The sequence below is a fragment of the Talpa occidentalis genome, unplaced genomic scaffold (assembly GCF_014898055.3).
Source record: "Talpa occidentalis isolate TD23 unplaced genomic scaffold, MPIMG_talOcc4v2.1 talOcc4.11, whole genome shotgun sequence".
In the NCBI taxonomy this organism is placed as follows: Eukaryota; Metazoa; Chordata; class Mammalia; order Eulipotyphla; family Talpidae; genus Talpa; species Talpa occidentalis.
The window spans coordinates 52,716,655-52,742,827 of record NW_023601104.1 but is presented as its reverse complement, the minus strand read 5'-3'; the positions used below and the strand labels follow the sequence as shown (position 1 = coordinate 52,742,827).

At 35.6% G+C, this 26,173-nt stretch overlaps 1 protein-coding gene across 9 annotated transcripts in view; it reads right to left on the bottom strand.

Moving 5' to 3' along the window:
• The window catches only part of MIPOL1 (mirror-image polydactyly 1), a 285,448-nt gene that overhangs the window by 43,812 nt on the left and 215,463 nt on the right, over positions 1-26,173 (bottom strand). For 8 of the 9 annotated variants that reach the window (XM_054689935.1, XM_054689928.1, XM_054689917.1 and 5 more), the window contains one exon: positions 1,271-1,501. In XM_054689935.1, the coding sequence (XP_054545910.1) occupies positions 1,271-1,501 (231 nt within the window). Of the gene's footprint in view, positions 1-1,270; positions 1,502-16,800; positions 17,086-26,173 lie in introns of those variants that run through there. The other variant, XM_054689937.1, reaches the window with a different exon arrangement.

Here is a 26,173-nt window from a genome sequence, read left to right as displayed (position 1 = left end):
AGGAAATTTTAGTCATGTACAGAAATTAGAGAATAATGGACAAAGAAAACATTGAAATTTTTAGTTATTTGTAGTCTTTTAAGCAAATAGAGTTCAAGCAGATCTTGACTGTCAAAAGTTACTGATTTGGAGTTCCCATGAAATGAGAGATTTATCTATATATCTTAGTATTCATAATGTTAATATAATACATTATGAATAATCGGATGTAGTTTCTGACTGAATACACAATCTTTAAACCTACAAAAATATGATACTTATCATAAATGACAAGTTCCAAGGTAAATGACAGTAAATATTAATAGTCCAAATTCCTAAACTGTTTTGAAATGGTCTTGACTACAGATTGACCCGACCCTGGGTTATTAATCAAAATATAATTTCAGGGGTAATGGGGAAGAGGTTGAGATGACTTATTTTTTTAATAAGACATAGCAAGTAGTAAGAAACCTAGAAGTTAGCACAGCTTCATGCTGTGAAACAGAAAAAAATTGTTAAGGAAAAGGTATATATTAGAAATTGAAGGCAATTAGGTACAAGGATGATGTAGTGCTGTTAACTACACACAAGGAAGGTATTGGTAAAAAGGACAACTTCTGTTAAATTAAAGCTACCTTAGAAAAAATTCTGCTAGAATGTTCAACTTCCATAAATTACCAAGTGACTTCTTTGTCTGATAAGTTATTTGTTAACATTTTGCTAGCTGTCATAAGGACAGACTGATTATGCAGCTTTATTTAAATTTTAATAAAAATGCAAAGATCATTGAAAATAAACAAACATAATTATGCACTGTGAATAGCTGTATTGAATACTCCAGAAGAACAATACATGAAAATTAATTTCACCGTACTGGATTCTATGTACCTAGAGGTCTCAGCATGCAAGGTCACAGATGATCTCAACTCAAGCAGGATTATCGTGTAGCTAAATGAGCAAAGTTGGTAACTTGAATGTCTCTTCTCCTTGCTAATAGCTTCTACTAGCTATGAAATGATTTCAATAGCATGGCCTCCACAAAATGATGAGGATCAGCTAGTAAATAAAAATGGTTTGTCCTAAATAGTAACCATGATTCCAAGTTAATGACTTTTTGACCCCAGATACAGATATGATAAGCAGTCTAAAAAGGCTCATGTGGCTCAATCACCTTTCATCTTAAACTATTAACAGCATGGATTAAAAAAATACTATTTAGTTGCCAAAAGAAAGTGTATTTTGTTTTGCTTTGTTTCACACTTTTGAAATAACGCAAGATCATTTTACTTACTTCTGAACTTTGTCATTGGCCGCTTGGGAGGCCTCCATGGTGTGCCGAAGCTCTAATTCCATGTTTGCTCGATCTGTCAGAGCTTGCTGCAGTTGGGCAGCCAGTTCCTCATTTTGTTGCTGAGTGATGGAAACAATGTTCTCTCTATTTTTTAAAGCTTCTTCATAGGTACTAAGGGTATGGTTAAACTGATCCTTTAGATTTTCTTCTTGGGACAAAGATTTGTGTAAACTGAGAAAATAAAAAAATAAATAAGACAAGCATAAATATGTAGACTGACTGACCAGCAGTCAAGTTAATAAAAATCTCCACTTAGAAATACCCATTCCTAAAAAAGCAGTCTTGACATACTTAAATAGAGACACAAAAATAATTTTTATATCACAATATTATACTTGATAATTATTCCCTTTCTCTGTTTCTAGGCTGAAAGCTACCAAGGCAAATGATTATCTATGCAACTAAAGCATACAAAAAGATGCTGTAAGATGTTAATTTAATTACATCAGTGTAAATATTACATTCAATTTTCTTTAAAAGGAAAAGCAGAATTGGAAAATAAAGCATCGCTAGGTAAATAAAAGAATATAATAAGTTGACTGCAAGAAGTGAAAAGTAAGAGAATAGGCATCAGGTTAAGAGATCCAGGGTCTATTCAGCTGAGTACTTAATGAGGTTTGTACAAATACTGGTCAGCGCCGTATACAAAGCATTTTCCAGTTGTCACAGTTGAGATTCAAATGCCGTCAGACTGCACAGAAATAATATGTATTCGTATACATTTTCTTTTTGTTAATGAATCTTATGCCAAATATAACCACTCATTAAGTCAAAGAGAGAAAAAGCATATAAATTAAGACTAAACGAATGCAGAAGAAAATGCAGCAAATAGAATCCTAAAATGCTAAAGGTCAAATCTTTGATATGTCATTACACCTACCACCTGAGGTTATTTTGAAATGGCACCAAGCACCTCACTCAATTAAATAAAGACATTTTGAAAATATAAATATTTAATAAGGGAAATTTAAAATCCACACAGGAGATGTTCTTTTTTTATTAAATAAAATCATTTCAGTATATGCATACAAAAGAAATGTCGATGAGAGACTGGAAGTAAAACAACCTAAATATATAATACAGATTGACAATGTGAAGTAATATAATTCCTAAAGCTGCAAAAAGCTAGTCAGGGAATTTTTAGCACTGGACAGATACCTAGGCTGGTACTTTATTTAAAACTGTTCAAACTAAAGTAATTATAAATTTCTCCTTTTTATTTAAGTAACCTTAAGCTCTCCAGTATGCTTACTTTGGGGAAGGTGTCAGAAATAAGATGGATGTGAAATGGGGACAGTTACATTCCAAAAGAAAGAATTTCAAGATTCAAATTAGTGCCTGAGGAGACTGCTATTCAACCGCAGTCAATGGCTTACTACTCATGAAGTTAAGTATGGCGTGCTGTGCTACATTTGTAGCATGTAAAATGTTTATTAGTGCTTCTTTAGTGGCACTGCTTTTTGTGTCCTGTTTTAAAACCTTAGCCTGCCCCGTTTCTTTATATTTTAATTTTATATACATGATCTCATTTAAAATTCATAGTGGCCCAACTTAGTTTGGGAATTCTACACTTGCCCATGATATCTAAACAACTATTCAGTGTACCCTAATCAATTAAATATTAAACCAAATAATTTCATTTTTAAAGCCACATTATTATTAAGATAATGATATTCTGATTTAATCCCCCAATTGTTTATCACTTCCAAGTCTTCTATCATTTGGTATTTGTGTTTTAGCAAATATTTTACCGAGTTTTGATTTTTCTCTGTGACTGGGGCAATTTAGGTGAATCATCATTCACAATGCCTTGAAGAACATTAAATTCTCATTGAGACTTTCTCAAACAGAAGCAGTAGCTAGGGTAATCTTTAAAAGAGATGAATTAGATAGCGTCACTGAAAACCCCGCAGTTGCATTTCACTGCACTCAGAAATAAATCACATATTTTAACTCACTAAACCTCACAACTTATCAGAGAAGCTCTATCAATATTACTTTTCTTACTGATGAAGAAATCAAAACAAAGAGATGTAAATGATTTAATTAGTCCTCACACTTAGCAGAGTCAGAATCCAACCTACATGGTCTTTCTCTCTGGACGAGGCTAAGATACTCCTCTCCACTTTTCTGGGCTCTAAAGCCCTCTACCATCGCCTCTCTACCACTTAACCTTGTAGCCAGAAATTCAGTTTCTTAAACAAATTAACCTTTTCCTTGTTTGAGGCACTTGTTTGGAATGCCTTTCCCTCCACCCTCCAGCTGACTAACTACTACTCAAGCATTAGATTTCAGCACAGACACTGTTTTATCAGATAAGCCTTTTGTGACTCTTCAAACTAAATTTTGATGACCACTCTTGTGAATGTCTCACTGATCTGATTTTTTCCCTCTTAGAATTTATGATAATTTGCATTTTTTTCAGTTTCATCTTATGATTTACTTGACTATTCCAACATATTAATAGTCCACTTATGTAGGGCAATTTTAGATTTTGGGAAGAACACATTCCTTAAGAACAGCAATAAGGGGCCTCCCTGGTAGCGCAGCAGTTGAGCGCTGGGTTGCGAAGTTGCCCGCAGCCTCTGCTGCACCGGTTCGATCCCCGGCTGCTCCCTGGCCACCAGAGGAGGGTCCCACATGGCGTGCAGACAAACCTCTCCTGCTGCCCGCTGCTCCCCTCAGCAGTGTGCTTTGGTCCTTCTGCCTGTTCTGCTCCCCGCTCTGGCTCTGGTGAATTCTCTCACCCTCCCGCTTCTGACTATACCCAGTGCTTATATAAATAAATAAATAAATCTTAAAAAAAAAAAAAAAAGAACAGCAATAAATCACAAGGTTTAGAATTCTAAGGGAATTACAGGGAAAATGAAATACAAGAGTTATATTTTCAGTGTGTATAACTAAAACCACTCAAATACTTTTTTGTTTTAGTGCTACTTTTTCCCTCAGAATGTGCATCCCTAAATTTATAAGAGGGCTACACTACTAGCTTTCTTCATATAATCATATCTTATTTAGCCTTTTCCCCATTACTGCTTTTGAGATGCATTTTTCAGCATGACAGTAGCATTACAATTTAATGACAATGTGTGGAAAAATATGTTGTCATAATAAGAATAAATGCTAAAACTACAGCAGAAGAAGCATTAAATCAATCTCAGAAATTCCAAAACATGAATCAATATCGTGGTTCACCAGTACTGACATACGGTGGTACTTATCTCTACTGTAAAGGTAATGAAGTAACATCCTAAATACAGTTTCAATTCATTCTTCCATTTGTGACAATATATAATTCAGAATAAATAAAAATATCCAATTTAGTCTAGAAAATGAGACTTAAATTTTTTTCACAGTAATATTTCATATAATCATAATTCTAATCTACATCAAATGAGACTGCACATTATCTCCTATGCTGCTCACCACATCATCCAATAGCAGGCCAGGATGGAAAACACCCTTCCATGGGCAGTATACTAGTAAGGAGCAGACAATCCATTTCTTTTTGGCAATGGTTCTGTCTTAAGTTTGATTCCCACTCATGTGTCTGTGATCCTAATTTCCTGGTTCCTGACTTTCTGTATTGCCTCAGCTTAAAATAAAATCATCAGATATATAACCCACTTTTATGTTACGCCTGCATATATTTATGTACTCAGCATGTCTGCTTACCTACTTGCTGAATTCTCTGAATTGTATTGTCACACATGGATTCAGCTTATCCCTGCGGCTAGTACTTTTCCATTATACCAAGTTTTGTTTTGTTTTTTTTTTTTTAAAGATTTATTTGTTTATTTATACACACACTGGGTACAGTCAGAAGCGTGGGAGGGTGAGAGAATTCACCAAAGACAGAGCGGGGAACAGAACTGGCAGACTGACGAAATACACTGCTGAGGGGAGAAGCGGGTGGCAGGAGAGGTCTGTCATGCCATGTGGGACCTCCCAGATAGCCAGGGATCAAACTGGCGCTGCAGAGGCTGCGGGCAGCTTCGCAGCCCAGCGCTCACCGCTGCGCCACCAGGGGAGGCCCCATTATACCAAGTTTTGATGCTACTTTCCCTGGCTTCCTTTCTTATCTCCATGATCAGGTATTATTTAAATCCCTCCATGAAATTACTTTACTCACCATCCCAGGGTATGTGTTTACTCAAATGCTTACGCTTCACTTATTTACAGCGATTGCTCAAGCAATCATATATTCCATATATGCTGGAGTTTTGTTTTGTTGGTTTGAAACTTTGTCAGAAGATGTTTTTAAATTTTATATTTTGTTGAGGTCACATTGGTTTACAATATTGTATTGATTTAAAATCAGAGTCCCGCAGTCCATTGTGCCCCCTCGCCCACCTTTTGCTCTCCCCTTTCACCTCCTCCCTCCCTGACAGTGGTAGATCCATTTTTAATGTTTTGAGAAACTTCCATACTGTTTTCCATGGTTGTTGGACCAGTCCCTATTCCTATCAACGACGTATGATGGTTCCTTTTTCTCCAATACTTATTTCTGGTCTTTTTGATACGGGTTATTTTCATAGGTGTGAGACGGTATTTCACTGTGGCTTCACTTTGCATTTCTCTGACGATAAATGATAATGAACATTTTTTTACATGTGCCTGTTGGTGATCTGTATGTCTTTGGCAATGTACTCATTTAGTTTTTCTACTTAATTATTGATTAGGTTGTTTTCTTTTTGTTAGTTGTACGAGTTCTTTGTAGATCCTGGATATTAGTCTCTTGTCAGGTACATGATATACACATATTTTTTCCCATTCAATGGTGTCTTTAGGTTTTAATGATGATTTCTCTAACTAAAAATGGATTAAAGACTTGAATGTAAGACTTGAAACCATAAAATACATAGAAGAAAACATAGACAAAACACCCTAATACATTGGCTTAGTGATGTATTGAGGACTTGACTCCAATGGCAAGAGAAACAAAAGCAAAAATAAACAGATGGAATCACACCAAACTATGCCATTTATTTTGATTAAATATTTTTAGATTAAAATTTTAAAGCTGATGGACCACAGTATAGACCAATGGTTCTTAATCAGAAGTAATTTTGTCCCTTGGGAATGTTTTTCAATTTCTAGTTGTCATCCTGGAGGAGGGGGGTAATACTATTAGCATTTAGTAGGTAGAGGCCAGAGTTACTATTAAACATCCCTCATTGCTGAGGTCAGACCCCCCACTACAAAGAATTATCCAGTCCAATACGTCTAGAATGCCAAATCTGGTGTAGATTAAAAGGTATCAGGCCTGTACTTTGAAGATATAGATTCAAATATCAGCCTTGTCATTCACTTTGTATCATATTGGGAAAATATTTTACCCCTTTGAATATTAATCTCTTCAACTGTAAGAAAAAGTCTACGGAGTTCACATGAGAAAAAAATAAGGTGATCTATATGAAAATATCTAGCACAGTATCTGGTGAAGAACAGGCATTCAAACATGTATAGTTTTTTTTTATTTTTTATTTATTTGTTTGTTTGTTTTGTTTATACATGCATTGGGTACAGTCAGAAGAGCGGGAGGGTGAGAGAATTCACCAGAGCCAGAGCGGGGAGCAGAGCAGGCAGAAGGACCGAAGTACACTGCTGAGGGGAGCAGCGGGCGGCAGGAGAGGTCTGCGCGCCATGTGGGACCCTCCTCTGGTGGCCGGGGAGCAGCAGGGGATCGAACCGACGCCGCAGAGGCCGCGGGCAGCTTCGCAACCCAGCGCTCAACCGCTGCGCCACTGGGGAGGCCCAAACATGTATAGTTTTAAAAAGAAATTAATGCTATTTAACCTTGAATAAAATCTCACACAATACTCTTAACAATTTAAAATATTTTGATGAAAAACAATTACCTGTTGATACAGGTTTTTCACAAATTGGGAGAAGTAAACCTGTTTTCCTAACCTTTATCATTTACTGATAATTCTTAAATCATTTTTGGGGGAAAAAAAGAGGCAGGCGTGGCTGGTTTTACTGGATTCAAATAAATAAACGTGCTCCAAAATTCTGTTCTCTTTTTCTTTTCAATTCCTTTGACCTACCCTATTACCATTTTTTTATTCTAGTCAAGCAGAAATATAAACTGTTCTTGGAAAAATGCCCGCATTTTTCACTCTGGATTATTACTCACACTGTTGTCTGCACTGCAAAGTTCTTTTCCTATCCCACCATGCACCCTACCACTACAGGTCAAGATCCAGACGAACTGCCATACTCTGTATCCTACCCAAGGGCACACTCCTTCCTCTAAGCTTCTATGCTCTTTCCATATCTTCATAGTCATTACTATCTACCATCCTATATAGCTATTGTATACTTGTTTAATCTTCTCTACTAGATTCTAATATAATGAAAGGAAGGATTACATTTTATTCTTCTTTGTTTCCATGGAGTCTAAAGTAGTGCCTTCTCCATAGGAGGTATACAAAAAGTATTTATTAAACATTAATGTATAAATGTTCCACTTGAACAAATGGACTGTAGTATTTTAAAAGAATCACATCAATTTTACTTCCCTTTTTCTATCTTGATTTGCAGACCCATGTGCTCTACTATTTTCTCTCATCTACATGCCATTTCATTTCACTTTTTTAATGTAAAAAATAAAACTGTATTACACCACTTCCCAAATGAAATATTTAAATATAAATGGAACAAAATATATACAGAATCTATATGAGGAAACTACACAATTCTGATAAAACAAATCAAAGAAGGTCTAAACAAATGGAGAAATATTCTTTATGCATGGATAAGAAAATTCAATATAGTTAAGATGTCAGTTCTTCCCAACTTGATCTATAGATTCAATCCAATTCCAATAAAAATGTCAAGCACAGTCAGCAACAGTATAAACAATGGTCGAACAATGTCTAAACTTGTTTATAGTACCTGAACTTGGTTATGCCTGCTATACTTTATAAGTGAAACAGTGAAGCACTTCCTAGGTAGGATAAGTCCTACCTGTGATCAGGTATCATTATATTTATGTAGTAGCTAGATAGCAACCTGTTACAAACGATGTAGAAAAAAATCCTTCATGTCAAAGGTTAAACTAAATTACCTCTAGATCATTCAATGCGGAAGCTTAGTTAAGTGGCTAGCTATCATAATTTCTCATCCTAATTTTACTGAGATGGGGTACTCCATCTAAGAACAGTCACAGAAGAAGGCTGCCATCTACATTAGGTCCAGTTGTGGACAAAAAGATTTTTGAGGTGCTCAGCAAACATTTTCAAGGAGCAAATTTCTTAGCAAATAGCTACTGAAGTACTGAAAATTATGTCCCACACCACTGACATGAATAAATGATTTACCAAAAAAGTAAAAATGGGTTCTTACATGGGTGAATTATTTTTCAATTTTATTAAAGATTTTAATTAATTCCTTCAGGAAAAGTGAATCAAATTCTATTAGTTTTATTTCACATTATATGCAGTGTAGCTTAAGGCTACGCTGCACTGGTGCTGATCTCAAATATGACATCTAAATAAATTCATCTTATGAACATGGCAAATGGAGCAACATAGCTGTAGTTGAACAGTTCTGCTAGTACCGGCACCTTTTTCTTTTCTTCTTTTATTTTACAGTATATATTTTGTTTTATTAAAAATTTTTAATTGAGGTAATATTAGGATATCCCCACCAGGTATTGCCATGATAGTACACCCACCAAAATCAAACTACCACAGTTATTGTGTTTTCTTCCCTCTTGGTTCTTACCCCATGCCCACCCCCAATTCCCTCTGGATGCTTCAGTTCTATGCATCTTGAAAGCTGTGTGTTACATGGATTGGGTGGCTGCATTATGACTTTTCAGGCTCTGCTTCCCTTTCTCTCATAAATGAATGTATTGGGCACTTTGTTAGATCTAGAGCTAGAGTGGTGACTAAACATACACTTCAGACTGCTTTAAAGGAAGGAGTATGGCATTTGAGTTGAGATTTGAAGATAAGAGGAGGTATTAATTAGAAAAAGCATAGAGGCAGAATTTCAGGCACAGGAATTAGCATGCACAAAGGCCTTATAATACGAGAGAAGTGGCTGAAGAACTAAAGGAAACCCAGTAATACTGCTGATAGCTAGAGTGCACAGAAGCTAGCCAAAAAGTGGTTAGGACTGAATCACGTTAGGCCTCTGGGAATCTGAGAAGGATCTGAGTCTTTGTCCTAAGACAAGTGAGAAGCTACTGATGGATTTCAAAGAGAGAGTAATAAGAATTTGCCATTTTAAAAACAGTTCTGGCTAGCAGGTATTCCACGTATCTCCATTACTTGAGTAGACAAATAGCCTCAAGCTGGTAAGACACTTTTTCCTTCTCTGAGTGGGCCAGCCTTGGAATTTCAAGAGAATATGGAACTACATTGAGACTCAGATCTAGGAAATGAAATAAATTTCTAGAATTTACCTGTTAGTTTCTTGGGCTATATATACTACTTAGGAAGATTTTTATATAAAAGATGAGATTTCTTGGACCTTGTTTGGGATCATTTTATTTAAGAATCAAATTGCCTGTGCTTGCTGTCTCACTTCTTCAACTTCTACTTAAGGTTGTTAGTGCTTCTCAATCTTCTCAGGGGGCTTCTTTTCTGCTATTCAACACTTAACTGTTGGTATCTTCTCTTTCCATTCTGTCTGCTCTTCCTTGAGCTCAACTCACCCCCAAGGCTTCACTTCATCATCTATGTAGTTAATGATCCCTAATTCTGAAGAATTTTCTCTAGTTCAAATTTCTGTCCTGAACACCAGAACTACCTAATTATTTGACCATCTCAAATATCTAAAACTCAATGTCTAAAACTGAACTCACAATTCATCTATAAAATGGGATAAAATCCTGCCATTGGCAACATGAATGGAGCAAGAGGGGATTTTAATGCTAAGTGAAATAGAAAGAAACAAAGCAAAGGAACAAATAAAACAAAAACAAACTCTTAGATCTAGAGAACAGATTGGAGGTTACCAGAGGGGAAAATTGGCAAAGAGGGTCAACTATATGGTGATGCTGTATACTTCAAACTTACATAAAATTATAAACCAATGATACTCATGATCTCATTTTATACCCCTCTTTCAATCAGCCTTTCTCTTCCACATCTCTCATTCATCATTGTCTCTTAGTATTTCAGCCCCAAACCTATGATGAGAGCATCATAGAATCTAATCTGTTCATTTGACTTCAGCTTTAATCTCCCTTGCATCTTTCTGTTTCTTTTCATTCCCATTACCATAATCTTAATTTAGAGTGCCAGCTATTATTTTCTTAAGTGAATTACTACAATAGTCTTTTGTCTTTAGTTATTTTTTTAAAGTACAAAGATGAATGTCCAACCATCTGGATGAACACTCTTCAGTGACTCCTCACCCCTACAAGAATAAAGTCCAAATTCTTTAAACATCATTTACAAAGGCTTTCATGCCTCTCTTTCTAGATCATTTCTCATTATTCACCTTTTTTTGTACCTCTATATTCCAGTCACGATGAATAACATTCATAGCCCCTAAAATACTGACCCTATCCTCTCTAATTTAACTGGCTTCTACTCATCCTTTAGATCTTGTTTAGATTGGAGTTTCTCCAAGAAATCTGACCTGTTGTCCAGATTAGATGATCCTCTCATGTGTTCTGATATTATTCTGACCTTTCAACTAAATAGATGTTAATCAATTGTTTTTTTATCACCATTTGATCTCTAGTGCCTAGAAAGGGGATTAATAAATATTTGGATTTTTTTTTTTTACCATTTGATCTGTAGTACCTAGAAAAGTGTTTAATAAATATTTGTGGAGTTGATTAATTAATTACTGATTCCTTAGGCTTACTTCACGTGGTTCTTATTTTCTTTCATATTTTAATAGCTGACTCGAATCTTTGTCACTCATATAGTCAGAATATAAGCTATGGATATTTAGGACTGCTCGGTAGTTCCCCAATGTAGCTTACAGGTTGATTGCTTTATGAACACTGAATGTAGTAAGAAGTCTAAGATTTAAAGTGGAAAGGAAAAAAAGAAAACTAAGCAAAAATAATATCAGTAACTTATTCTATTCTAGAAGGGGATTTTAAATGGATTCTCACTACTATGGCATCAACAGAGATTTCCCCAGTTTTCCTGGAATCCAGGAAACAAGTGACACTGAAGGCCCCCTGGTGGCTGAGTGAATACTTACTTATATTGAAATAATCTTTTAAAGGGGTCATTCATTCAATAAATATTTATTGAGCAACTATATATATGTGTGCGTGTGTGTATGTATGTATGTATATATATATACACATACATATATATTACATAGTAAATGGTTGGATTTTGTTCACCATTTTATCTTTAGTGCCTAGAAGAATTACTTAATAAAATTACTTAATTTGTGGATTAACTTACTTAATTGTGGATTAACTAATTAATGTTTTTTAAAGTTTCCTTTTAATATGAGTCATCCTGTTCTTCTCTACATCTTGATGGCTTTTGCATGGCAGATCCACAGATAAGGAAGGAGAGCTCTGACATGATTCTTCTGGAGTGACCTCTATGTCTTGCCTATTTTCCTTTCTTTCTCTTTCTTTCTTTTGACTTTAAAGTTATTTTATTACAAACTTGTAATGACCAATAAATATTAGTTTCTGAAATTTAAAACAGTTCTCTTTATAGTGACTACACAGAGTCTTTTACATTGTATTTTATGAATGTTGATGATTTTCGGCTACAGTGATAACAGCAAAGTTATTTAAACACACCAGAATGATTCTTCAATTTTAATACATTATACTGTGTTTTATATACCTCATTTAAAAGATCAATTAGTTACTTATTTAGTTAATATTTTTCAGTAGATTTCTCTCTGCACAATATGTGAAAATGGAAGACTTGAATAAAATGAGTCCAAGGCTTCTAACAGACTGCTTTATCTACATGTTTTAGGGATTGTAAAGATAAAAGTAAGGTTATTGTTTCTTTGAGAGCTAAAGTACTCAGTAAAGCATTCATTCAAGGCTTCTTCAAAAGGGAATACTTGGTTTATCAGCAGTCTGATAACATTAAAACATGCCTTATATCACATTTATAGACATCAGAATTCTTTCCAAAAATGTAGCTAATAATCAGGATGAATGTTATTTACTTTTGTTTTGGTCTCCAGGGAATATTGTTTACTTTGCTTTAAAATTTATGTGAGTCATTTTGGTTATATGCCTTTTTTAATTAGCTTGAAGGAAGCAATCACTGGGGAGAAAGCGGAAATCAATTCTGATCCGATATTGATAGCTACTGTGCTGTAAACTGTGTGTCCTTTCTAATTAAATGTAAACATGTTCAGTTCTAAAGTCCAGCAGCAATGACAACAGTCACTAGGAAAGATTGCCTAAGTACTGCTCAACTGATTTGCCTGGCCTTTCTTTCTCTCATAGCTGTGCTTGTGCAATCATTGCTGCAGTGAATGCTGGTTGTAACTGACTTTTTTTAGGTCATCTTCAGAGAAAAGATTTGACAAGAATGTAGAGGGCTCTGTAATACCGAAAGTTATTTATTAACTATGTCCTTCTGATAGTTAATCAATGGCATTGCATAGAGTCAAATTTGTTGCACTAAACTGCCCCCCTGCCCAAAGCCAGGCCTTAGTAAATATTTAATGGCAGTAAAGGTGTTTTGCTAGTTATCAAACTGATATGTTAAAGGACTCTTAAAAGCAACTTTATCTTGCCTTCCCTTCCATAAATAATTTGCTCAGTTATATAGTGTGTGTAGGTGTAAAAGCATTTGGATTCTACTTCTGAGTATCTTGCTCAGAAAAAGACCAAATGTAAATATTAAAAAAATGTTCATTTTAATCTATATTATGTCACTTAAAAATGAGAGAGGGAAAAAAATCATGAAACTTCTCACCTTAGTAAAATGCTAATTCAAAACATAGAACAATCCAGCTCCTTTCACTTCACTAAAATCTACTCCCGAGTTGTTCAAAACCCGTTGTACAGCTGCTGTTATAAGGAAATGTTATGAAGTTTCTGTTGCTGTAAGTTGGCATATGCTCTATGAAAATTAGAAGACATTAGGATTTTTGCTTTTCATTAAACACAGGAAAGGTTGGGTTTTACATCTTTACCTTTTTAATGACCTGAATTTTAGGCTTCCTTGTTTGTGTTTCACTCCTGGCTAGGCAGAAAAAAATTACACTTGTAGGTTCTAAGTAAGGAGTAAAGCTCTTCAGACTTCAGTTTTATTAGCATACTTGATAATTGCTTAGGTTCTTTCTAGAAACAAGGTTGGTTTCTATTAAATTTACACTTATTTCATGCTTACAGATTTTAAAGAAAATTTACACATTTCTTTTTTATTCTGGCAAGAGAAATAGTTTACATGTATTTCAGCTTAAAATATTAATGCTAATGCTGACTGACTTATGAGGTATGAATTTTAAAACTCTAACTATAGAAAGTCATAAATTATTTTCTTAAGATATGAAATAAGAGCCACTAATTCAAAGCATTATACAAATTAATAACACTTATCTTACATCAAAAGGGTTAAAACTGAAAACAAAGAAAAGGAGCGACAGTAAAAAGCTAAAAGTTTTCAGAATGGGAAAATATTACAAATGTACCAGATTTGAGGTGGAAACAATGGATTAAACAATACTGGGATAATCTGCCTATTTTATTCTGTAGCAGTTTTAAAAGAATGTTTATATATATATATTTTTTGTTTTGTCTCTGACATAGCTAACGTATGAAAGAGAAATAGCTTCCTATTGCCAATGACATTTGAAGTTAAATTTTAAGATACTACTGATGGTCCAGCTGCTATGAATACAAGATTTCTGAACTTTTCCTAGAATTCTGTTTATTTAATAGGTGATCAGCAGGATGGTGGCAAAGTGAAGATCCTAGGCTCATCTCCACATATTTACAACCAAATTATGCAAGGCAAATTCAACAATCCCTGAAAGATAAACTGATGGCTAGTGCATACATCAGGAGCAACAAAACTACAGAAAAGGCATAGAAAAAGCAGTAATTATATTTTTAAATTTTATCTTTTTTTTTAATTATTTTTTTTTTCCTTAAATTGTTCTAGTCCCCATAGTTTTCCCACCACATCACTCATGAAGATCACCATATTCTTTTGCGTTTTTCCCTCCCCTGTTGTGACTGCTTTCTATTCCTCTCCCTTGTTTTATGCCTCAGATCTATGGTCAGCTTGCTGGTTTTGACTGGAAAAAAAAAAAGCCAACAAAACAGTAATTAAACTGTAGTTATAGCAATATCAAGTTAGTACAAACCATAACAAGGAGGGGTGATTGCTATCTGAGCACTTCTCTTGTTGTTAACTCAAGGATACATACCCACATATGGGGCTTTAAAAACTGGGCACAGAGAGCTGTGTGGAGATTTCTGGACTTACTAAACATAGAGCTTCCATATGATCCAGCAATTCCACTCCTAGGTATTTACCCAAAGGACACAGAAACATCCATTCCAAAGAACACCTGCACCCCTATGTTTATAGCAGCACTATTTACAATAGCTAAGCTTTGGAAACAGCCCAAATGCCCAAAAATAGATGACTGGATCAAGAAGATGTGGTACATACACACCATGGAATATTACTCAGCATTCAAAAAAAGATAAACACATGCAATTTGCAGCAACATGGATGGCGTTGGAAGGGATCATACTCAGCGAAATAAGCCAGAAAGAAAAAGAAAAATACCGGATGGTCTCACTCATAGCAGGAATCTAGAAAACTTAAATAAGGGACCAGGAAAATGAATAACTATAAGAAAGTGAAAATCAAAATCAACAAAAAACTATGAACCAGAGACACTTTTTGGGGGGGGGGGGCGGGAGGGGAGGGATTGGGGTCAGAATGGGGCGTTTGCAATTGTATGGGGGAATATAAAAATAAAATTTATTATTTAAAAAAAAAAATGGCAGCTTTTATCTTGATTTTGATTTTGCTCCTTCTGGCCCAGACATGCTGGCCCCCTTTTTTCCCTTCCTATGGGTCCCCACCAGGAGGTGCCTTAGACTTGTGGCCCACTTTTAGGCCTCAATGGCCCTGCTTTGGTCCAACCCTGTTTGGCTGGGCATTTACCCACGAGGAGATAGATAACTTTGGGGGCTTGATTTGGAAACTTTATTCTTCCCCTTTTTTGTATTGTACACTAATTGTATGAAAATTCCTTTCGATTAAAGATTTTATGCACTGGAGTATGCAGTGGATGGCAGCACCTATTTAGAGCAGGTAGGTTTGGGGGACTTGGGGTGACCTTCCCCTTGCCCTATAACAGTACAGTAACTCTACAAAGTAGTTATCATTTCCATTTAAAATGAGAAAGTCTAGGCCAAAGAGATTAAGTAATTTACCCAAGCAAGTAAATGGCTGAACCAGAATTCCAACCATGATAGGCCTTCTTCTAAAAATCGTTGCTAAAAATAATGATCCTTTCAGGATCCTCTCTGTCTTAAAATTTTGTAATACCAGAGTTTGATCAAGTATGAGTACAAACAGACATTCTAAATTCTATTATGTAGTCTATCAAAATTAGCTATGGGGTCCTAACAAACCCCCTAGCCTCTTTCCCTGTTACACTTTTTAAATCATTTATACAAAGGCAAAACTCATGCTATTACCTCACAAGAAATGGGACAAAAAAAGAGCTTATGCCCTTGATATGGAAGATATAAAGAATATGGCTAATAATATTATAACTGCCTCTCATACATACTTTTGAAATTTCTTAAAGAAAAATCATGATTTTAATGCTCTATGCATGACTTAATAATAAAGATTATCAGATGATAATTGAGGGAAATTTCTTCCATTGTTAAATAAAATGTACATGCTTAACCTCATTCATTTTCTAATCCATTACTGCTGCTTCTTAAAACCACTGCCTGGTTACTGAAAGCCTTCCTAAGAAGGTCGTTTAGCCAAAAATACCTAAGAAATAAAGCTTAAGGAAGAAAGAATGAACATCCTGCTACTTGACATTAATCATATTAACTGAGAGTACCTAACAGACAGCTAAGGCATCACTCCTAACTAGAAGACACTGCATTAAAGCACAGGGCTTTAAAGTTAATGGGAGTTGCACAACTGAAACACTGCATGTCAACTTGATAATATGCCCCTAAGTTATTGTTCATGGATAGTGCCATTCCTCTGTTTAGTCAAGAGTTAAGCATGTGCAGTAATTCCCTATTTTCACAATATTGTTTCTGACATAAAGATAACAACTATGAGAACAGTTTTTAGCTGGCTAAACCTGATGTACTGGTTTTGTTAATAAAAAATTCATGACAATTAATGAAATGGATCTATTAAGACAGTCCCCCAAAGTAGTCCAGCTGCCCCACCTACAAATGAACTTCTCATGACCTATATTATTCAGAAAGAACTGTAGTAACTTGCTCTAAAAATTGTTACATACAAAAGGTTCAAATCAATCAAAGTATTACTCAGAAGCTGGCAAGATACTTCAAGTGAAGAATGCTTGATATGGCCACCTTTAATCAAGTTTTCATTTATTGTTCCTATTCTTAAGACCATTTCTGTAATTCATGCATTTCTAGTATATTAAATTTTAATAAATGCAAATTTACATTTAAAAATCATTTTAAGTTATTAATAACCAACACTTGGCTAAGTTCCAGATTTCATACTTTGTTATTCCAAGTGTATTGAAAGGAGAGACTGCTGAATGGCCATATCTCTTTCTTTTCATCTCAAGTCCTTAGTGGTCAAGTGCTAGGCAAAGAGAACAGACAAAAGAACGTTAAGGTTCATAATGATTTGTTCGATATGCTTTAACACATACAGCTCAGTAGAACATTTATTTTATAGTTTCCTCTTAAAAATATCCTTTGCTTTAGATAAGTCATGCTTTGAGTTTCTAAATGTATTAGATATCAATTCTTTTTCTGTTATATAGGTAGATATTTATGTACACACACACACATACACAAACACACATCCCTGAAAGAAGCGGTTTAGTGGTTTCTTAGGATCTCAGAAACAATTTTGAAGATAATACATAATATCAGTTATTTACATATACTTTTCTCTTTCATTTAACAATCCTATGGCTATCAAAGGAGAGGAGAATAATTGTTTATAGATGTAACAAGAGTGTAGATTACAATGGCAATGTGTACACAGTAGCTAATGTATCCTGGGGGAGTGGTGTCAAGAACTCCATAGAAAATATCCATTTGCGGGTCTCCCTGGTGGCACAAGGGGTTAAACACCGCACTATGAAGTAATTCGCAGCCTCTGCAGCACAAGTTCGATCCCCAGCCGGCCAGAGAGCAACCCACAGGGAGCAACCCACATAGCGCAGCAGACCTTTCCTGACTCGCCCACTGCTCCCCTCAGCAGTGTACTTCAGTCAATCTGCCTGTTCTGTTCCCCACTCTGTCTCTGGTGAATCCTGTCACCCCCTTGCATCTCTGGCCTGTATGCCAGCTCTTGTATGCATAAATAAATAAATCTTTGGGAAAAAAAGAAAATATCTATCTTGATGACTAAAAAATGTGATGTAGATTAAAAAAAAATTATAGAGTACTTTCAATAGAGAAAACAAATCGTATTCTTATTTAAAAACTAATCTTGTGACTGAATTAACTTCGAGATACAGTTGCAAATTCATTTTATTCAATTTTAAATGGATATAGAAAATTTACATAGGAGGGTACAAAGCTTCTGAATAAATTCAGATATTGAAAATGGATTCAAATAAAATATATGCAAAATGTATTCAAAAGTGTATAGTGTAGGAAATATATGTATATGTTTTGATTGTTAAAGCAGTTAGATAATGGGTATTTACTTTCTTTGTTTTTGCCTTTTTCCTTTAGTTTTAAATAAAAACATTACAAAAACAACAGAGTCCATGTGTTCCTGTAGAAATATACGGCTAATTTAACAGTATAGAGAATATGAATTACTTTTCCAAGTCATCAGTTTCTTCCTGGAAATCTATCTGTCTGTCTGTCTACCTACCTACCTACCTATCATCTATCTAACTATCTATCTATCCAGCCATCCATCCATCTATCTAGCCATCACAATATGCATATATCTCCCATATGCATGACACTGAAACAAAAGCAACACAGTTTGAAAAATAAATAAATCCAAAAAAGGGAAGAGAAGAAGAGAGGTGGAAATGGAGGTCATGGTTACTCCTAATAAATTTTCATATATTTTGGAAGAAAGTTGACGGGTGTGTCAACAGATGAAATAGGCAGAGAAAGAAGCATTCTAGAATATACTACATGGGAACGCAAGGAAGAGATGCTTTTGCTCTGGGCTAACAGAACTTACTTGAAGGCCACTGGTATGAAGGAGGGCAGGAGTAAGAAATGAAACTTTAAAAACAGGAGGACAAACTTCAAGTCTCCATACAAGACCTTACTATACCTGAGAACAGAGGGCTGGTTCATTGATGTTTACCAATAAGCAGAGTCTGAACATCTTTTCTTTAAAGAAATTCCTTGAGGGCCTCCCCGGTGGTGCAGCGGTTGAGCGCTGGGTTGCGAAGCTGCCCGCAGCCTCTGCAGTGCCAGTTCAATTCCCGGCTGCTCCCCGGCCACTGGAGGAGGGTCCCACATGGTGCGCAGACCTCTCCTGCCGCCCGCTGCTCCCCTCAGCAGTGTACTTCGGTCCTTCTGCCTGCTCTGGCTCTGGTGAGTTTTCTCACCCTCCCGCGCTTCTGACTGTACCCAGTGCTTGTATAAATAAATAAATAAATCTTTAAAAAACAGAAAAAAAAAAATTCCTTGAATTGCTTAAGAAAATTAATTCCTGAATGGAATGAATCTGAATAGGTACCCCTAAATGAAACAGTCCCCTTTTTGGCACTTACAGAATTACTACTCACTAGATTTAAATATTTTAAAAGTTAAATCCCACCAGTTTATGTTCCCTTTTCTATTCCACACAGCACTTTCCAATAGAATTCCCACTCAGGGGACAAAGAGAACTACTTACTCATTAATGAAGCTCATACCAGACACTCAGATTTCATTTTTAACTATAAAAGACAGAATGTGAACCACTGGATGAAAAAGAAAGAGCAAGACAAAGAAACAGAAAACTGGATCTCTTCTACCCCATACACTTTAAGTAAAAAAAAAAAAATTAGAAAAAATTTAATATAGACCAAGATACAAGAAGACATTGGGTTGGTTATATAAGGTCAGGGGCTAGGAAAAGGGTATAAAAATTCGAGAGCACTATTTCATTATTTTCTTTTTTTTACATTTAAAATTTTTTTCACATCATTGTTCATTTTTAAACAATAGTTGCTTCTCCCCCACCCCCTCAGGTGTAGTCCCCATAGTTTCCTTCACTAATGCACCCGTGCACTACTACCTCAGTTCCCTGTGCTCCTCCTCCCCTGCAGTATGTCTCTGATTGACAATTGTCCATTTTTGTTTTGTTGTGTTTTGTACTGTCATTATTTTTTTACACTGATGTCTTATTTGGTTTCCCTATACTCCTGCTATAAGTGAAACCATCAATGTTTTTCTCTCCTTCTGTATTATTTCACTGAGCATAATTCCTTCTAGTTCCATCCATCTTGCTGATTGGCATGAGTTTATCTTTTTTGATTGCTGAATAATATTCCATTATGTATATATGCCACATCTTCTTGATCCAGTCATCTATTTTAGGGCATTTGGGTTGTTTTCAGGTTTTACCTATTATAAATAGTGCTTCAATAAACATAGGAGTACAGGTGTTCTTTTGAATCAATGTTTTTGTGTCCTTTGGGTAGAACCCTAGGAGTGGAATTGCCGGGTTGTAAGTAGCTCCATTTTTAGTAGACTGAGGAGCCTCCAGACAGTTTTCCATAGTGGATGGAACAGTTTGCACTCCCACCAGCAGTGCAGGAGAGTTCCTTTTTCACAACATCCTTGCCAACATTTGTTGTTGCTTGTTTTTTTGATATGTGCCATTCTTACTGATGTAAGGTGGTATCTCAATGTGGTTTTGATTTGCATTTCCTTTTTTTTTTTTTTTGTGGGACCCCTGTGGGTGGCCCGGGAACAAACAGGTGCTGCAGAGGCTGCAGCCCAGCGCTCAACCGCTGTGCCACCAGGGGAGGCCCTGATTTGCATTTCCCTGATGATAAGGGATGTTGAACACTTTTTTCATATGTTGGCCATTTGCATTTCCTCTTTAGAGAAATGTCTTTCAAGTTTTTCTACCCATTTCTTTTTTTCTTTTTTTTTAAGATTTATTTATTTATTTATACAAGCACTGGGTACAGTCAGAAGCACAGGAGGGCAAGAGAATTCACCAGAGCCAGAGCGGGGAGCAGATCAGGCAGAAGGACCGAAGTACACTGCTGAGGGGAGCAGCGGGCAGCAGGAGAGGTCTGCGCACCATGTGGGACCCTCCTCTGGTGGCCGGGGAGCAGCCGGGGATCGAACCAGTGCTGCAGAGGTTGCAGGCAGCTTCGCAACCCAGCGCTCAACAGCTGCGCCACCAGGGAGGCCCCTTAGTACCCATTTCTTGACTGGATTGTTTATTTTGTTTTTGTTGAGTGAGAGCATTATTTTAGATAATCAAAATGGCATTCATTAAATTAATAGTTAGCAGAGGACTTGAATGCACAATAATGTGAATCTACTTAATGTCACTGAACTGTACATTTAGAAATGGCTAAAATGGTAAACTTTGTTAGATAATTTTAAACACATGCAATTTGCAGCAACATGGATGGTGCAGGAAGGAATCATGCTCAGCGAAATAAGCCAGAAAGAAAAAGAAAAATACCGGATGGTCTCACTCATAGCAGGAATCTAGAAAACTTAAATAAGGGACCAGGAAAATGAATAACTATAAGAAAGTGAAAATCAAAATCAACAAAAATCTATGAACCAGAGGCACTTTTGGGGGGGTGGGTGGAGGGAGGGGAGGGATTGGGGTCAAAATGGGGGGGTTGAAATTGTATGGGGAATATAAAAATAAAATTTATTATAAAAAAAAAGTGTGAATCTTTATGCAATTTCCTAAGTGGGAAAGTATTTTCCAGAAAAACTCCTCTGAGCAAATAGCTTATTAAGTAATGTTTTTATTTAAAGGCAACTTAATTTTATTCCTGGAAATGGAAGCTACTTAAAGGTAACACTGAGGAAACAGACTACATTTTTATGTTTATACAAATAATTGTTTCAAATCTATTAGCTCCCCTCAAAATACTTAATGAAGTTGAGAAAATTTCTAAAATCATGTATCAGAAAGTTAGTTTTTAAAAAAAATGAAAGAATCAGTCTGGGAAGTACAAAGTCTGGCAATTAGGAAACCAGAAAAAAAATAGGAGAAGGAAAAAATTTTAGGGAAAGATCTATCAAATAACTTTAACGAGCATTTCTCAGAAACAAAAGACAAGAATCTTAACATTGAAACCATCTATAAGTACAGAGCACAGTAAATGAAAGAAGATCCACCCTCAGATACCTAAGAGATTTTAGAACACTGAGGAGGAAAAAACTTCCAGTATCTTTCATGAGAAAAAGTCTACAAAGGAAGACTGATTTGAGTCATTCTGGAATCAGTTACTGGAAGCAGAAAAAGGAAAGCAAAATATCTTGAAAATTTCAAAGGAATGTAATTTTCAAATTTGAATTCTATATTCAGAAAATTTCTCTGCCATCTATCCTTTGGAAGTTACTTGAAAAGGGAAGACCTGGAGTCCTAGAAGCAGTGAAACCCACAGAGTAGAATAGTGAAGAGAAATCCTCAGATGACAGCTGTGCAGCAGCCTGGAGAGCAACCAGCAGGTCCAGATTATAGCAGAAGGATGAGAGCTCTGGCACAAAGGGAACTCTACATAAAACAAAAAGTAACAGTGACAAGATGGAAAAAGCTGAAATAATAAAGCACAAGATCCAACAAAAAGAAAGGTAATTAGAAATTTCAAACAGGATGAAATACTGTACAAGAAAATAACAGCTTAAGAAAGAAAAAAACCCCACAAAATATGGTATAATTTTAAGTACTTGATGATGTGAAGAAAATTCTTTTGTCTTGATCCAAAGAACATTTTTCTTTGGCACAGAGGCTGACAAATTCAACCCAATGCAAAGGAACTATAATCCTGGAATGCCACATGGACTGCATAGTCAATAATGTTGCTTCCTATTTTTCAAATAGTAAAATTAAAAACCTTTAACATCAACCTTTACTTAAAACAATTTAGAAACTCATTACTAATTCCACTGAAAGACAGGTGGAGAAAAGAGAGAAAGTAAAAATCAAATTCATTGCCATCATACAAGTTGTTGAATACTTTGCAGGACAATAGGGATGAGTTCTTTACTGATCTCTATAGTTGCTATTTTAAAGTTTCTAGAACTCTGTATTTTGTCAGTGTTTATACTGAAAGACATAATTATTTAAGATACACTCTGAGGATATGTATACCTCATATGTATATCATTTGATGAGTGTTTATGGATTAACTCTGCCAAAGGTTTCTTCCATTTTTAAAACATATTGTCAGGAGCTAAACCAATTAACAGGAAATTCAAAGAAAATGGAAAACAGCTATTGATTACTTATGATTTGATTCTGGACATGGCAGATATTTCAGCAATCTGATCAAGTACTGATGTTTGGAATGTGAAAAACACTCCTCAGTTAACAAAAGAAAGCAAGCAATCTTGCCATCATCCCCTTGTTGGTTGGCATGAGACAGAAATTACTATAAGGTGGTCTTTTAGAATATCTGTGGAGTCATATACAAGATAGAAAATTTTAAAGAGTTACGTAAAAATAAACATAAACTTCAAAGTATAAAGGAATATGTCCGTCATGGGATTTGAACAGTTTATATGCAACAACACATAATGATGAATGCAAAAGGTTCAAATGATCTCATACATAAGAAAGAGCTATCAGAATACTGATTTTGCAATCTGAGATCCTGTTGTATATTCATGTAGTTAATAGTGTAAAGGAAGACTTCTAGTTCTCTAAGATCACTTCAGGAAGTTTGTCTCCCCTTGCACTCCATCTACCTCACTGACTTAAAAGTCTATTGCACAACAAACAGTAATAACTTCCTGTAAAGATTCTAAGATTACTTAATATATAAAGAATAATGTGAACTATTGAGAATTTGAAGGCTGCTAATGATTTTATTGTTACTAATAATATTTATTAATTGGCTTTTACTCCTGAGACCATCATCCAAGTAGTTAATCAAAGGGACACTATACCTAGAGATTCTATGGGTTGGAGTGAAACTGGAGCAACTCTTGGTCGTCAGAGAGCAGCAGAGACTACATGAGAAGGGACGTGGAGATTTATGCTTCATTGAGCTAGAGGTAGGTGGAGAGAAACACCTGGAACCTGTGGTCTGGGATAATATCATTGAGTGAGGGGTGATATCATTTAGTTAGGGGCTCAGGGAAGGAGACTAAATGTGGACGCATGTACCCTTGACTGAGGGGAAATACTTGAGGAGGAACTGGGTTGCTTCCCACAAGCCAGGCTGCTACCCAATGAAAGGGACAAGGTCAGTGTGCTGGGCTGCACTCCCTGTACTCCTCCCCCTGGTGAGTAGTACTGTCTGTGTGACGTGCAGTGACATTAGACAGACTGCAGAGTCTTAGGTTCAGGATCCCAGAGAATAGAGATATGGGTGGTGGCACAAATATGAGCCAGTCATAATCCATGTCCCTAGGACATTCACACCAGTGGCTGTATCCCTACAGACCCTTCCCCCACACAGTGACTAGGCAACAGAAAACAAGTTTCAGTAACTACAGAAGCTAGCAAAGTCTAAACACCACCCCCCAAAAAAATTAAAACACCAACACCACCTACTGGAAAAATAGAAGAAATTCAACTCTTTAAGTTACTGCTACAAATACTTTTTAAAAATTTGGGAAATATTAAGCAAAATAGACAGACAAAAAGTATGACATAAAAGTATGACATTGTGTCCTCAAGGGAATATTATATCATGAGGAGAGAACAACTCTCCAGAATCTACTCACAACGATATGGAAGATCTGATCTTCCTATCAGAGATTTCAAAACCGCCATAATAAAGGAAAATCAAAGGGATGAAAGAAAACACAGGAAAGCAAGTCAAAGTGATTCAAGAGAACTCAGAAAAGCTAATCAAAGAGATACAACAAAATTCAGAAGAACAAATGAGAAGCTGATGAACAGAAATAAAATTAGTAAACAGAAAATAGAAATTGAAGGTTTTAATGGGGAAAAAAATAGGAAAGTCAGGATGCAAAAAGGTCAGCTTTTAAGAAGTCTACAGAAAGCAATGGAAGCATATAACAAATGGAGGATCCAACCAGAGACATTCAAGATATCAATGCAAAAAGCAACCGGGAAGAAAAAGAGAAATGGAGGGAAGAAAATGAAGAAAAAAATTACCCTACAAACCTGACTGTAAAACTGAGGTGACACGAGGGGAGGAGGATGTAGAAAGTAAAAGGGGAAGAGGACCCAACAGAGTACAAGTGGAGGAGTATGCCTTGGTAGTGGGTGTAATATGATAACTGAAAGGTGTGTCGCTATAACTCTGAATCATATCCAATGTTGCAAATCAATGTTAGTTCAATTGAAAATTTTAAAAATAAAGTCAAATAAATTTCTATAATACTAGAGGTTTAGAAGACCAGTTTCAAAAACTAAGCAGCATACACAGACTACAATGATATTCTTGTTCCAGAATACACAGCACCTTCTACAATGATTCCCTGGTCTATATCAGCTCACACTGGCTATTGTTGCTACTTTTATGGTACAGAAACTTAATAGGAAGATTAGAAAGTACTGAGGAGTTACAAAGGGCTGTTAGAACCTATTACGGTTTTCTCTGTGGTGTAGTGATTGAAGTAGTATCAGGAAACCCTTGATATTATGATATTATCAAAAAGCTCTGAAAATAAGCAATTTGGTTTTGGCTGGTCAGACTTTTTTTCATTAATTTATCCACATATACAGTTGGCAGCTGTGCATGATAAGAAAAGTTTCTATAATATACTCAACTTCTTTAGGGATTATTTTATAAAGTCAGTCATCAGTAGTCCTGAACTGTGCCATCAATCTTGTTCTTCGGTGTAATGTCAAGTCACCTTACCTCTTTTGTTCAACTACTAACATTAACCACTCTCATATATGAAAAAGATAGGTACCACTATCTTTTAACCTCTTTGAGCAAAATAAAGTCATATTATAACTATATTATTAAAAGAGAGTGCTCACTGGAATTAAATATCAGGATAAATGAATATGTCATGTTGACTCTAGCTGCCACTGGGAGTAAAATGCAAATCAGCAGCATCAACAAATGGTATTGAATTATCCACAGGCACATATCATTGTTCAACCTCCTGTTACTCTATTTAGTTTAACTTGTTCTTAATCTTGTAGCTTTTAATATATATATATATATATATATATATATATATATATAAATGCAATGACACAAGGAAACAGCAGTAAAACTATTAAGCATTTCAATACCAGGCATCTGAAAGCTATGCATGGACACTTACCCAGAGTGGTAGTTAACTGAGGGAACTAGGTTACATCTTACTGAAGATAAAACAAATTTTGGATGGCTTTCTATAAGTGTAACAAACATCTCTCAATGAGATTAAGGCAGAAACCAGTAGAACAAGAATTTAATCATTCATTCATTTATTATACAAATAATTATTTAGCACCTACTACCAGCTGGATAGTATACTTGATGCTAGAAAAAAATTCAATACAAACTACTTGTTAATGTGATTTTTGTGAATGATATGTGGTAAGGGTTGATGCTAATTCTTTCACATATGACCATCCA